General features: G+C 41.1%; 1 protein-coding gene across 1 annotated transcript in view; it reads left to right on the forward strand.

Moving 5' to 3' along the window:
- BRCA2 (BRCA2 DNA repair associated) overlaps positions 1–12218 on the forward strand; it is a 147597-nt gene that overhangs the window by 45749 nt on the left and 89630 nt on the right. The window contains 5 exon segments of the mRNA XM_030202403.1: positions 1–838; positions 897–2837; positions 4650–4748; positions 5914–5977; positions 9767–10131. Of these exon segments, the coding sequence (XP_030058263.1) occupies positions 1–838; positions 897–2837; positions 4650–4748; positions 5914–5977; positions 9767–10131 (3307 nt within the window).

Consider the following 12218-nt stretch of genomic DNA (forward strand, 5'->3'; position numbering starts at 1 on the left):
AGCCTAAAAATCTTAAACCAGTCTATTCCTGAGAAAATTTCATCTGAATGTAATTTGCTGGAAGGTCTAGTGTCCTCTGCAGCATGTGTCAGAAAAGCTGCTGAAGTAAAGGAAGAGTGTAATGTGAGCATTTCCAGTGAAATGCCAAGAGACATTGATCTATGGGAAGCACATCAGAATGATCCAGGAGACACCAAAAGTTTCAGTATGCAACCATGCTTTCAGACTGCAGCTGGTAGAAAAATCTCTATCTCTACAGCTTCATTAGAGAAAGCATTCCATCTATTAGCACAGGAGAATTCTGGAAACAAGACTAACAATTCATCATTTTCTGATGAGTTTATAGCAGATCTTCAGAAAAATTATGTAGAAACGTCACCTTTGGCAGTGGAATGTAACACTAATCAAAGTAAAGTATCAACATCGGTGAACATGGAATCAAATGATTTCAAAAATAAACAGACCACCCACCAAACAGATTATGAAAACCGAACTGTACAAGCTGATTTTCCTATGGGTTTCCATACTGCTAGTGGTAAAAAAGTTGCAATTGCAGATGAATCTTTAGTAAAAGTAAAAGATCTTTTTGCTGAGGAAACCATAGTAGGGATAAATAACCAGAGTAATAATGAAGCAGATGACCTACTGCAAATCTTTAACAGAAGGGATGAAATCTTAATGACACAAATGAAAGAGTTTCTAAGATGCATGAGAAAACATCTTCCAAACATTGTGGAGAAATGCAACTGTGTCAAGGTTATGGTGATTAAACATTCTGTCCGTGAGAGATCTGTAAATATAGTAGAAAAAAACCTTGTAGTCCAGTTTATCCTGCTATAGATTTTAAAAGTGAACCCACAATTTCATTGGATGCAAAGTCATCTATTCTTTATAAGATGCCCAAAAGGAATTTAGAGATTTGCAAAAATCATCTGTAGTGCCCTTCAAGGAGCCCTTTAGAGGGTTCCAAACAGGAAAAGGTACGTTTATTTCTGTTAGTGAGTCTTCACTAGTTAAGGCAAGAAAGCTGTTGAATGAGGATAGTCTGAAATGTATACCATTAAAAACGGATGTTGCATCTGAAAATGCATTCCCTTGTGCCTCTTCTGAGGATATTTATGTGAAATGTCCCTCACCTGTGAATACCAGTTTAGCTTTTAAAGCTGATGAACAGTCTTTAAACGTCCCCAGAAGCTTAGGTAAGGAAATGGTAAATTTTGTTTGTAATAAAAGTAATTCCAGAGAAGTCTGTTGCATAAATCACATAGAGGATTCTGAACGTAGTCTTAACTGCCCAATACAAACTGTAGCTACTGTGTTTCAAAATCAGTCAGTGGATCTAGGCATTGTGTCCAAGAAAACAGACTCTGCTTCTGTAGCAGCAGTGGATCCTGCATCTTCTGGTATAAATTACCTTGATAGTCCCGGTGCTGGAAATGTCTCTGCTTCACAGAAGTTTGTTTTTGGAGAAGGGCCAATAATTACTAAAAAAGATCAATCTGATTTGAAGCATCCCAACACAGGACCAGCGGTGTTCAGTACAGCAGGTGGCAAGACTGTGAGTATTTCCTCCAAGGCACTAAAGCAGGCTAGACAAATATTTTCTGATGAGAAATACATTGATAAACACATTGAAACTAAATTACAAATGAATCAGATTGAAGCTCCAGCAACTTCTAAGCAATCTGGTAACTCTGAATGTTTAGCACAAGTCCAAGGTGAAAATGCAGATAGCTCTGGCTGGTTTTCTACTGCAAAAGGAGAAAAAATTTGCATAGATGAAAACAGCTTAAAATATGTAAGAAATATGTTTGCAGATACTCCTGTCTCTGAGAAAATATCAAAAACAGAGCATCAGAAATTTAAAAAATACATTGATAAAAGTCATAAGTTTTCCACTTCAATAAATGTATGCCATTCAGACACTTTGGAAAAGAGATCTGCATTTTTCAGTACAGCCAGTGGAAAATCTGTACAGTTGTCTAATGAATCCTTGAAGAAAGCTAGACAGCTTTTCTCTGGAATAGAAAGTAATCATTCACTAGAGGAACAGCAAGATGTCTTAACTTTTGACGGCCAGAGTGAAGAATTGATAGAGAATACGTTTTCAGGAGAGGGGAATGTGTTAGCTCGTATAAAAAACGAGCAACAAATCCCTCAAGACACAAATATGTCAATGATAGGAAATTCAAAGTGTTCATTTGGGTTCAGCACAGCAAGTGGAATGCAGGTAGCAGTTTCTGAAAATGCACTTCAAAAAGTTAAGGCTATATTCAAAGAATTTGATGGCACTGGCAATATTGACAACGTCCTCAAAAACATAACGTGTGGTGCAGATGCAAAAGTTGGTAAAAGTGGAGACCAAGAACTTGAAAAAGATATTTCAACAACCAAAACCAAGGAAACACAACATGAAGAATTTTACAGACAAGCAGCCAGTTGTACTACTCTGGAGCCTTCAAGAAATATGCACATGACTAAAATTCCAAAATGTGTGCACCATGTTAAGAGTGGACAACCAAACACAGCATTTTCTGCAAAAAATCAGGTTTTGGAAGATCACCACCACCAGTGTTTCAGTGGGCCACAATCTAAAACTAATTTGACTTCACTTAGTATACCTCCGGAGGTGATGCTGAAAGTACATTGTGCTACAAGCACTCAAATCCCAGAGAACTATTTGGAAAAAGAAGCTGTGGAGAGTGCAAAAGCTTTCATGGACGATGTTGAGCTTATGGATACAGGGTTAGTGTGTGACAAGAATAAATCCTCCTCTCCTTCAAGGACTGATGACATGAGAAATGGAAAAAGAAAACGATCAGAGAGAAATTCTTTTGGTATGTATCTGAGATATATTCTTACAAAGCACTTTACAGAACTTCTGTTAGAAGAAACTATTTTTAGTTTGATTACAAAGCTATGTTGCCATTTTGTTCTGTAGCACAAATAACTATGTGAAGAATAAAATTAAGAAAAAAAGCAGGTCTTATTTAAAATGATCCACCACCATTCAAGAACAGTAAGTCGTGAGTGTACAGTTAGGATAGGTGCTCACATCTGTAAGGTTTATGGTACAAGATAAGTACTATATCTGAGAAATGTTGAAAAATGTGTTCCCAAACACCCAGAAATAGTTCACTATCAGGGGCATTTTCGAAAGAGAAGGGCGCCCATCTTCCGACACAAATCGGGAGATGGGCGTCCTTCTCTCAGGGTCGGCCAAATCCGCATAATTGAAAGCCAGTTTTGGGTGTCCTGAACTGCAGTCCGTCGCGGGGATGACCAAAGTTCACGGGGGTGTGTCAGAGGCGTAGCGAAGGCGGGACTGGGGCGTGCTTAACAGATGGGCGTCCTTGGCCGATAATGGAAAAAAGAAGGGCGTCCCTGATGAGCATTTGGTCGACTTGGTCCATTTTTTTTCACGACCTAGCCTCAAAAAGGTGCCCAAACTGACCAGATGACCACCAGAGGGAATCGGGGATGACCTCCCCTTGCTCTCCCAGTGGTCACCAACCCCCTCCCACCCTAAAAAAAAGCCTGAAATGTCATACCCAGCTCCATGACAGCAGTATGGAGGTCCCTGGAGCAGTTTTAGTGGGTGCAGTGCACTTCAGGCAGGCGGACCCAGGCCCATTCCCCCCCCCCCCCCCCACCTGTTACACTTGTGCTGGTAAATGTGAGCCCTCCGAAACCCACTGAATCCACATAGTGGTGTACAGTTGTAGGGAGTGGGTTTTGAGGGCTTTTTTGTGGGGCTCAGCACCGAAGGTAAGGGAGCTATGCACCTGGGAGCAATTTGTGAAGTCCACTGCAGTGCCCCCTAGGGTACCCAGTTGGTGTCCTGGCATGTGAGGAGGGACCAGTGCATTACGAATGCTGGCTCCTCCCACAACCAAATACCTTGGATTTGGGCATCCTCAGTTTCCATTATCGCCGAAAACTGGGAACGACTATCTCTAAGGTCGACCTAAATGTTGAGATTTGGGCGTCCCTGACCGTATTATCGAAATGAAAGGTGGACGCCCATCTTGTTTCGATAATAGCGGTTTCCCCGCCCCTTCGCAGGGACGTTCTTAGAGATGGTCGTTCCCGTTCAATTATGCCCGACCACGGGGCCCTTTTACTAAAGCTTAGTGTGCGCTAACAGACATTAGTGTGCACTAAATGCTGCATATCCTATTTATACCTGTGGGCCACATGGCACTTAGCACACATTTATTTCCATTAGTAAAAGGGCCCGTTTGATTATAAAATGAGCTGTTTGACCAGGAAAGGGGGGGGGGGATTCTCTCCACCAGTCATATTAGAAGCAATTACTCCTGGTCATTCAGAATCTTTCTGTACTAAATTGAAACTTACTGTATGATGTGTGGTCTCTTACAACTCTGTTTTCCAGATGATGATTTATAACTTTGCAGTGAACTTTGTATCTGCAAAAATTGGCTAAGCTGCTTTGATTTTTGTCATTTTGACTATGAAAGGAAAGCCACACTATAGCTCAACAAATTTTTACCATCGTTTCACATACAACAGTATTTTTTTTTTTTTTGCCAAAAGGTGTTTATGTTGAATTGCAAATTAAAGCTAAATAGGAGGACTTATTGTGACTATGTCTGTAAAATCTATCTGCATGTTGCATTTTTTTTCAGAGGAGCCAACAATTAAAAGGCAGCTGTTGCCTGAATTTGACAGATCAGTGAAAGATTGTTCCAAACCATCAATGACGGCTTTCCTAAGTGCGCCAGATGGTATGGTTTTCTTTATTATAGTAACTGAGTGAATTTTAATTTTGTTTCACAGTTATGCAGTTCCATCTGTATGTAATGCTTATGCATCTTAATATATTAACTAAAGCTGTACCAAATAGCATATTTTACTATTGGCCAAAATCAAATATTAAAAAATATTATTCAGCTGACTACAAATACTGGATATGAATACTAGGCATTGAGCTTTAACATAACAAATAATAAAAGCAATGTGAAATTAGATCCAGGATTGTTTTTCAGTAGGATTTAGGTCCATAGAACCCTGGATTATTCATATTCGAATTTAAATCACTATTTGGTCAAATAATGCTACTACTAATCATTTCTATATATGCAGCTACTTTCTCTGTCCCTTGTGGACTCACAATCTAAGTTTTTGTATCTGGGGCAATGGAGGGTTAAGTGGCTTGCCCAAGATCACAAGGAGCTGCAGTGGGGATCGAAGCCCACTGTTCTAACCATTAGGTTACTCCTCCAGGGTCTTCAGACTCTTTCCTTGAGCCTAGCATAGTACCAACGGGATAAACCAGTAGTTCCCAAACCTGTCCTTGGGGGAACTCCAGCCATTCAGGTTTTCAGGATATCTACATGAATATTCATGAAGTTGATTTGATTTGCATACACTGTTTCCTTGGAATGCAAATCTCTCCTGCATATTTATTGTGGATATCCTTTAAACAGTTCATTAAGCTTCCTTTTCCAAGACTTAAAGGACTCAAGAGTAGATGTCTTAGTTAATTTGTTCATGGCCTAGTCCCAAGCAAACACCACAATATTAGGGACAAAAGCTGAAACCATTGGACATGATTGTGAATCTTTGAAACATATGACTAGTGTTTAATATTAAATGGCATTATATCAGCTTGGAGACAGCCAACTCATATTTTCTAAAGTTACCAGAAATAAAGGAATTGATGAGTAGAGAATGGAAATGATGAAAATTCTTTCTGTTGGTTTGTACATCATTCTATTAATGGAGTCTACAAAGCAAAATTAGTGCTCTGATTTCATGACTGACTTGCTTAATTCCAGAAATTATGAACTTCTAGTATGATACTCTTTTTGTCTCTTTACTATTCATAAATCATATTTGTTTTATACTTGTCACGCAATATGCTCTTGAACATACTGGTTTATTTTTCAGGAACAGAAGACAGAAAATGTTCTTATAATGTTCCTTTAAAACCTATAGCTTCCACTCCATTTAGGTAAGGAAGTGCACTTTGCAGTGTAATCTTAATTTTAAGAAAGGTGAACATGGTAGAGATGTTTTTTGGTTAAGCAAGCAGGTATATAATATTGTGAAGTGTCTTGCTTTCGCTGTCCTACAATTGATGTAGCACCATGAAAAGATCTATCTCATTGTGCATATTGTTCTGCCTTAAATCTGTTTACCTGCTGAAAGTGGTGTGGCAGTTTTCAATCTTTCCATATGGTTCTGCAATATTTAGAAACCTAGAGAAATAAATTTGAGGGCCAGCCTAATTTGTTCATTTACAGTGCTAATAAACAAAACACAGACTTCCAGTGTACCCATCTAGGAGAAGAAAAGGCAGAGTCGGTGAAAAGGAGATAAGGATGTCACAGGAGCCACACTTATTGGAATCCTATGACATCCTTATCTCCTCTTGGCCATCTCTGCCTTTTCTTCTCCTTCCTTTACAGTGTTGCCATGTAATTCCTGAGCCTGGATACTGTTCCTCAGTCCATGTGGGGCTGGAGATGCAGCAGAGGAATGAGGATAGTTCAGGACAATTGCAAATAGTCCCATGAGGATGTAACAATAGCAGGATGAGCAAATGAACAGGACCAAACTTCCAGGGTAAAAGAAGAGATAGAGTTGCCAGTCTCATGCAGTCAGTGAACGTTGCAATTTTAATGTTGAGAAGACTGATCTTTAATAGATGAGTGGGAATGAAAACCCTAGGAGTATGTCCCGTCTCAAACTGATGAGCTATGATAATTAGTCTCCTCTCAAGTTGGATCTGGGAGTCATTTTGGACTCTGCATTACTATTGGAGGCACAAGCCACTATGGTGGCAAAAAAGGCATGGTGTAAACTACATCTTGGGTGTCGTGTGTGTTCATATCTAGCCCTTCAACATTTTAGAAGAGCTTTGCAGGTGACAGTAATGAGTCGTATACATTTTTTTTAATGCTGTCTATTTGGGACTCTTAGAGAAGGTCTTAATATGCTCATAAAACATTAAAACTGTGGTGGCCAAACTGGTAAGATAAGGTAACCCCTCTGCTGCAAGCACAGTACTGGCTCCCATTAGAGGCAAGAATAAGATTCAAAACTTTAATATTTTATTTCTTGCGTGATCTAGATCCAGACTACTTAAAGGGGAAAATAGGTGTGAACCTAGGCAAGCATTACAGTCTAGTAATTCACTGAATTTGGCTATCCCTGAGCCTCGTGATTGGGTCAGCACCAGAAAATAAGTCTTCAAGTGGGCTGCTTCTATGTTTTGGAACAGATTACCAGAGCAAATGAAAGTAGAAGAAACTACTTGAGGTTCCTCAGCTTATTGAAAACATATCTTTGTGAACAATATTTTGACATCCCCCAAATAGCCTCATAATGATTAAGGTATTTTGGGTGGGGCGAGGGAAATGTAAAGAATCTCTTTTGTTTTGTTGTGGTTTTTATAATTGTGTATTTTTGCTTTTAATTTTGATGTGGAGATGTTTTGTTTTGTGTATGTACCTCTTTGGGAGAGGGGAGGGAGGCAGTTATAAATGGATTCATTTAAAAATTAAATGCAAAGAAATATCCCCTGAATTGCAAGAGTATAGCCAGTTTCCCAGTTCCTGTCATCTGTTCAACAAATCACTCCTTTATATGGTACCTATAGTTCAGTGGTTCTCAACTTGTGTGTCACAAAACATAGGGAAGTGTGTTGCTGAGCCCAGTAGCCTACCACACTGTCTTCTGCTGGGGCCTCGTACGATGACTCTAACTTTTCTACTCCAAACTTACAGCCACTTCTGAGCTTCAGGAGTGCCTGCTGGTCCCCAGTCTGCCCTGCAGGATGCTATGATTTTTCTCTATGTTGGGGTTCAGCAGGATGCAACCAACTCCTCCTTGTTAGAATGAATAGAGTGGTTCCACCTCTTCTGGGCTGCAGGAGTGCACTCTATGGTCCCCTGCTGGCTGCCACAGTTTTTCTCTTTTGATGAGGCCTGGCGGAACTTTTGATAGCCAGTATATCAAGAAAGAAATAGTTTGAACTTGACGGACTCCACTTTAGCCCTAGAGAGAACTGATGCCTCATCTTCCTACACTGGGTTCATATAACACCCTTCTTCTCTGCAGGAGCCTGGAGTGAAATAGCGATTTTTTTTCCTCTTTTTTTCAGCTTTCGGAAATGTCTACTCTAATTTTTCCTCTTCAGGCCCAAAAGCGGCACTGAAAGAGCTGTCTTCACTGTGAGGCCAGACCAGGAGAGTCTGATGCCCTAGGTGAACTTCAGCTATACCATCGTGCCCCCCCCCCCCCCCCCCCCCCTGGTAGTTCAGAATCTCCTTTTCTCTTTTCCTTTTGCTCTCCATATCCTCTGCCAGGTGGCCAACATCTTCCCGTCCTCTTTCTACTCCCTCCCCAGCTCCCCCCTCATTCAGCATGTTATCTGCCCTTCTATACCTCTGTCCCATGTCCAGTATCTGTCCTCTCTTCCCTTCCCCTACGTTTTCTTGTGCTGAACCTACATGCAGACTCTGGGCCAGTGGAGGGGGGCCTTTAAACACAGGCCCATGCTGCCATGTTCTGTCCCACTCTGACATGTGACATCATTTGAGGAGGGAGGTTGGGATGCAGCAGCACTTGAGCATGGGCCTGTGCTTTAAAGCTGGTACTGAGTCTGCTTGTAGGTTCAGCACTGGAAGAGGTACGACAGTGGCATTAGGGGGAAGGGAAGGAGATGAAGGACATGGGATGGGGAGGGGGGATGAAAGGTTCCTTTCCTGCCATGGTTCACAGGCCTTAGGGTCTTCTGAGCCAGAAGAATGGTCATGTTCTACTGGGAAGGGAGAGGCCTAGAAGAGATAGGGGTCAGGAGTCTGCTGAGCAGGATGGAAGGGGGGGATTCAGGGTCCACTAGGAAGAGAGATAGAGGGATCAGAGTTCTGAATTGAGAGATGGCCAGGGAGGAGGTCAAAAGTCAGCTGGGTTGAAAATGGATGGGGGAAAGCGGAGCATAGCAAAGAGGGTAGAGGAAGGGGTCAGAGGAGGCTGGGCGAGGATTGGAGAGAATGAGAAGTGATGAGTGAAAGGATGGCTGGGGAGAAAATCAATGTAGATATGGGGCACAGGAGCCATAATATACCTATATTAGTTTTGGGACTCTGTATTTCTGCTCTACCTTTGTACTTTGCTTAATATAGCAGGGAATGTATTTCATTTTTAGTTCTCTAGTTTTGCACTGTATACAAAGTGGATTATTGGGATTTTTATTTCAGTTTTTGTCTCCACATTTGTGGTCAACTATTCCAAATTTGGGAAAGGTCTATCAGTATTCTGACAAAGATGTGAGGTTTTCCAATATGTAGGATCTGTAGCCATCCTATTTATGTTTTATGGTAGAACATGCATCTGTTGCAGTGCTGCCTTTTTATAGGTAGGGTTATTGCTGTTTGAGTCCTGGGAATAAGTGTTGCTATGGTGTGGGAAGTTTCTTGTACATATGTTGAGTACAATTTTTGTGCAGGTTGTGTTTTGCTGTTACTGAGTCAACATCAAAATTGGAATATTTTTTGTGTGGTTAGTTGTATGGAGAAATGTTGTAGTAGTTCTGCTCTGTATACGTTTGGTGGTGGGTAGGGTTTCTGTGGATGCAGAGTATGTTTACAATTAGCTCAAAAGCAATGTGTGCAGTATGTCATATATGTGAAAATCATCTGACAAATGTGTCCCCATAGAAAAAAAGATTGAGGTTCTCAGAGTTTTCTATATACTATGTCAAAAAGTTTAAAATTTTACTTTTTTTCCCCGACAGTGTTATTGAAGGAAGAAAAGAAGTTGTGCTTCCGAATTTCACAGACCCTGATCTACCTTTCAAAGACTTTCATGCCAAGTCTGATATTTGCCATTTTAACAAGATGACAAGTGCAGAAATTGAAAAAACAAGAAATTCACACACATTCATCAAGCCCTCAAAGACTTTTGTCCCACCATTTAGGACCAATTCTAAACCTTCTGTTCATAAGCAATGTAATAGTGAAATGACGAGTGAACATGTGGCCACAAATGAAGATCAAATAGATACCATCAGTGAACAGCCTGCAAGAAGAGCAGACCCTTACCTGTGTATAAAAGGAGAACCAAAAATTGGTATCTCAGAACATGAAGTGAATGATATAGGTAGGTTAGATTTTTATTTTTATGTACTTGTTTGTTAGAAAAATGTATAGAACTATGATTTTACATTTTATTTCATTGAGGACAAGCAGAATAACAAGTCCTCACAATAAGGGTGACTCATCCAGCTGAACTAATGCAGGAAAAAGTTTATCCACCTTAGAAAAGATTTAGAAGCTTTGAAGGGCCCTATGGTGTATGTGCAGTACTTCCATGTTTTGTCATTGTACGAGACCTTTTTAGCTTCATTTTCATGTGGAGCCATTAGGATGTTCACCCACTAATTTCATTTATGTGAGCGATTTTAATATTCAGATGTATTGTTGTGTGTCATTTAGGCCTCTTTAGTGTCTTTAGGGTTTTTGGCATTTTTTCAAACTTTTGTTTCATTTTTTTGCAGCCACCCATTGCTACTCCTTTTTTTGATACCAGGCAACCTGGCTGGAGGTTACCAAAATCAGGTGGTTTGATTTCACAGGAGTTAAATTTTTTTCAGCAACATGTCTTGAAAGAGAGCCCCCAGCAACTGGCCAGTTTTGGGTGGGCCTGAGCCCAAGGTGGGTGGGCATGGAATTCGCCCCCCCCCCCCCCCAGCTCCCCTCCAGTTTGCTCCTCTCTCCACTCCTCCCTGCCCACAAACCCCAAATATTATATACTTCAGCTGGTGGGGATCCCCAAACCCTGCCAGCTGAAGATTTCCTCCTCGAGCAGCCAGCACTCTTTCAAACAGCAGCCAGCAACACTTGCCTCAAACTGATGCTGTTGCCGGCAGGCTATACGTGCTCAGTGCTTTTGCATGTGCAAAAACTGAGTATGTGCAGAAGGTCTTGGTGTCAGCAGAAGGCAAGTACTGCTAGCTGACATTTGGAAGAACGTTGGCTGCCCAAGGAAAGAAAAATATTCAGCTGGCAAGGTTTGGGGATCACCACCAGCCAAGGCAATAGTGTCACAATTTTGGGTGGGCCTGAGTCCAAAGTGGGTGGACCCCTGCCCACCCAGGCCCACCTGTGGCTACGCCACTGAACTTTCTGATAAGGATACATGCAACTAATACTTGTAGTGCCTGGGGCCTAATCATGAAGCCTCTTAGTGCCACCTGGGTTCCTAGATAACTAAAGAGGGACAGCATGAGAATATATTTGGCCTTCAGTGTATCGACGTCTGCATCTGAAGCATTGGTCTCAGTGGGTCTAGGAACTGTACCCCATGCTGAGGATGCATTAACGTTAAGGGGTATTCTATCTCCCTTGAAATAGATCATCGATAGAACCATCAGCAATTGACATCAGTCAATTCCTGCTTGAAAAAGATGAAGGATTCATCATCTTCACTGACATCAGGGGTTACTGATGGTTGTCAGCCAGAGGGTCAGAAACATCGGCATCAAGCTTTGTTGAGGCATGACTCAGTACCTTCAAAGCACCCGAAACAGAGGATCATTTCACTTTTATTATGAGAGTGTGACAGCTTTCAAGGACCTGAGATCAGGCCACTGCTACTCCTCAGTTTATTCAGGAGAACATGGAGTCACCTTCCTGTCCCCTCTTCAACCTTGGCATCGGCAGTCTTTGAGGAGGAACTTGACAGGTGCATCAGTGAGCAGCTCAATCAGTTCCTTGCTAGATATGGTACTTGGTTTTGAAAGCTTTGATTGTATCCTATGATTAGAAGGTAAATGATCTTATATTCTCAGTTGGTCTAGTCTCGGGGGGGGGGGGGGGTGGTTCCCCTTATCTAAAAAAAATCCCTTAAGTACTTAAAATATATGCAAATACATAAGGATTTTGTGCTTTTATTTTTTTCAAAGGCTAACATTTGGTTTATTACAAAACATTTTGTAATGTTATTTCATGAGCAATTTTTTTTTTTAAATTAAGTCTCCTAAAACTCACTCTGATCCTCATAGTCCCCTATTTGTGAAGAAAAGTCTTTTCCTCTTTCAGAACATGGCCATAGGAGACCGATCTTCAGTGTTGATCAAGCAAGTTCAGCAGACTATTTTGCATTCTAACATTAGGTCCCTTTGAAAATTGAGAGAGTAACCATAGATTTCCTGAATTTGCCTAATAGTTTTCTGCAGATCCTTTTGG

This window comes from Microcaecilia unicolor, chromosome 4 (genome assembly GCF_901765095.1).
Source record: "Microcaecilia unicolor chromosome 4, aMicUni1.1, whole genome shotgun sequence".
NCBI classification, from domain to species: Eukaryota; Metazoa; Chordata; class Amphibia; order Gymnophiona; family Siphonopidae; genus Microcaecilia; species Microcaecilia unicolor.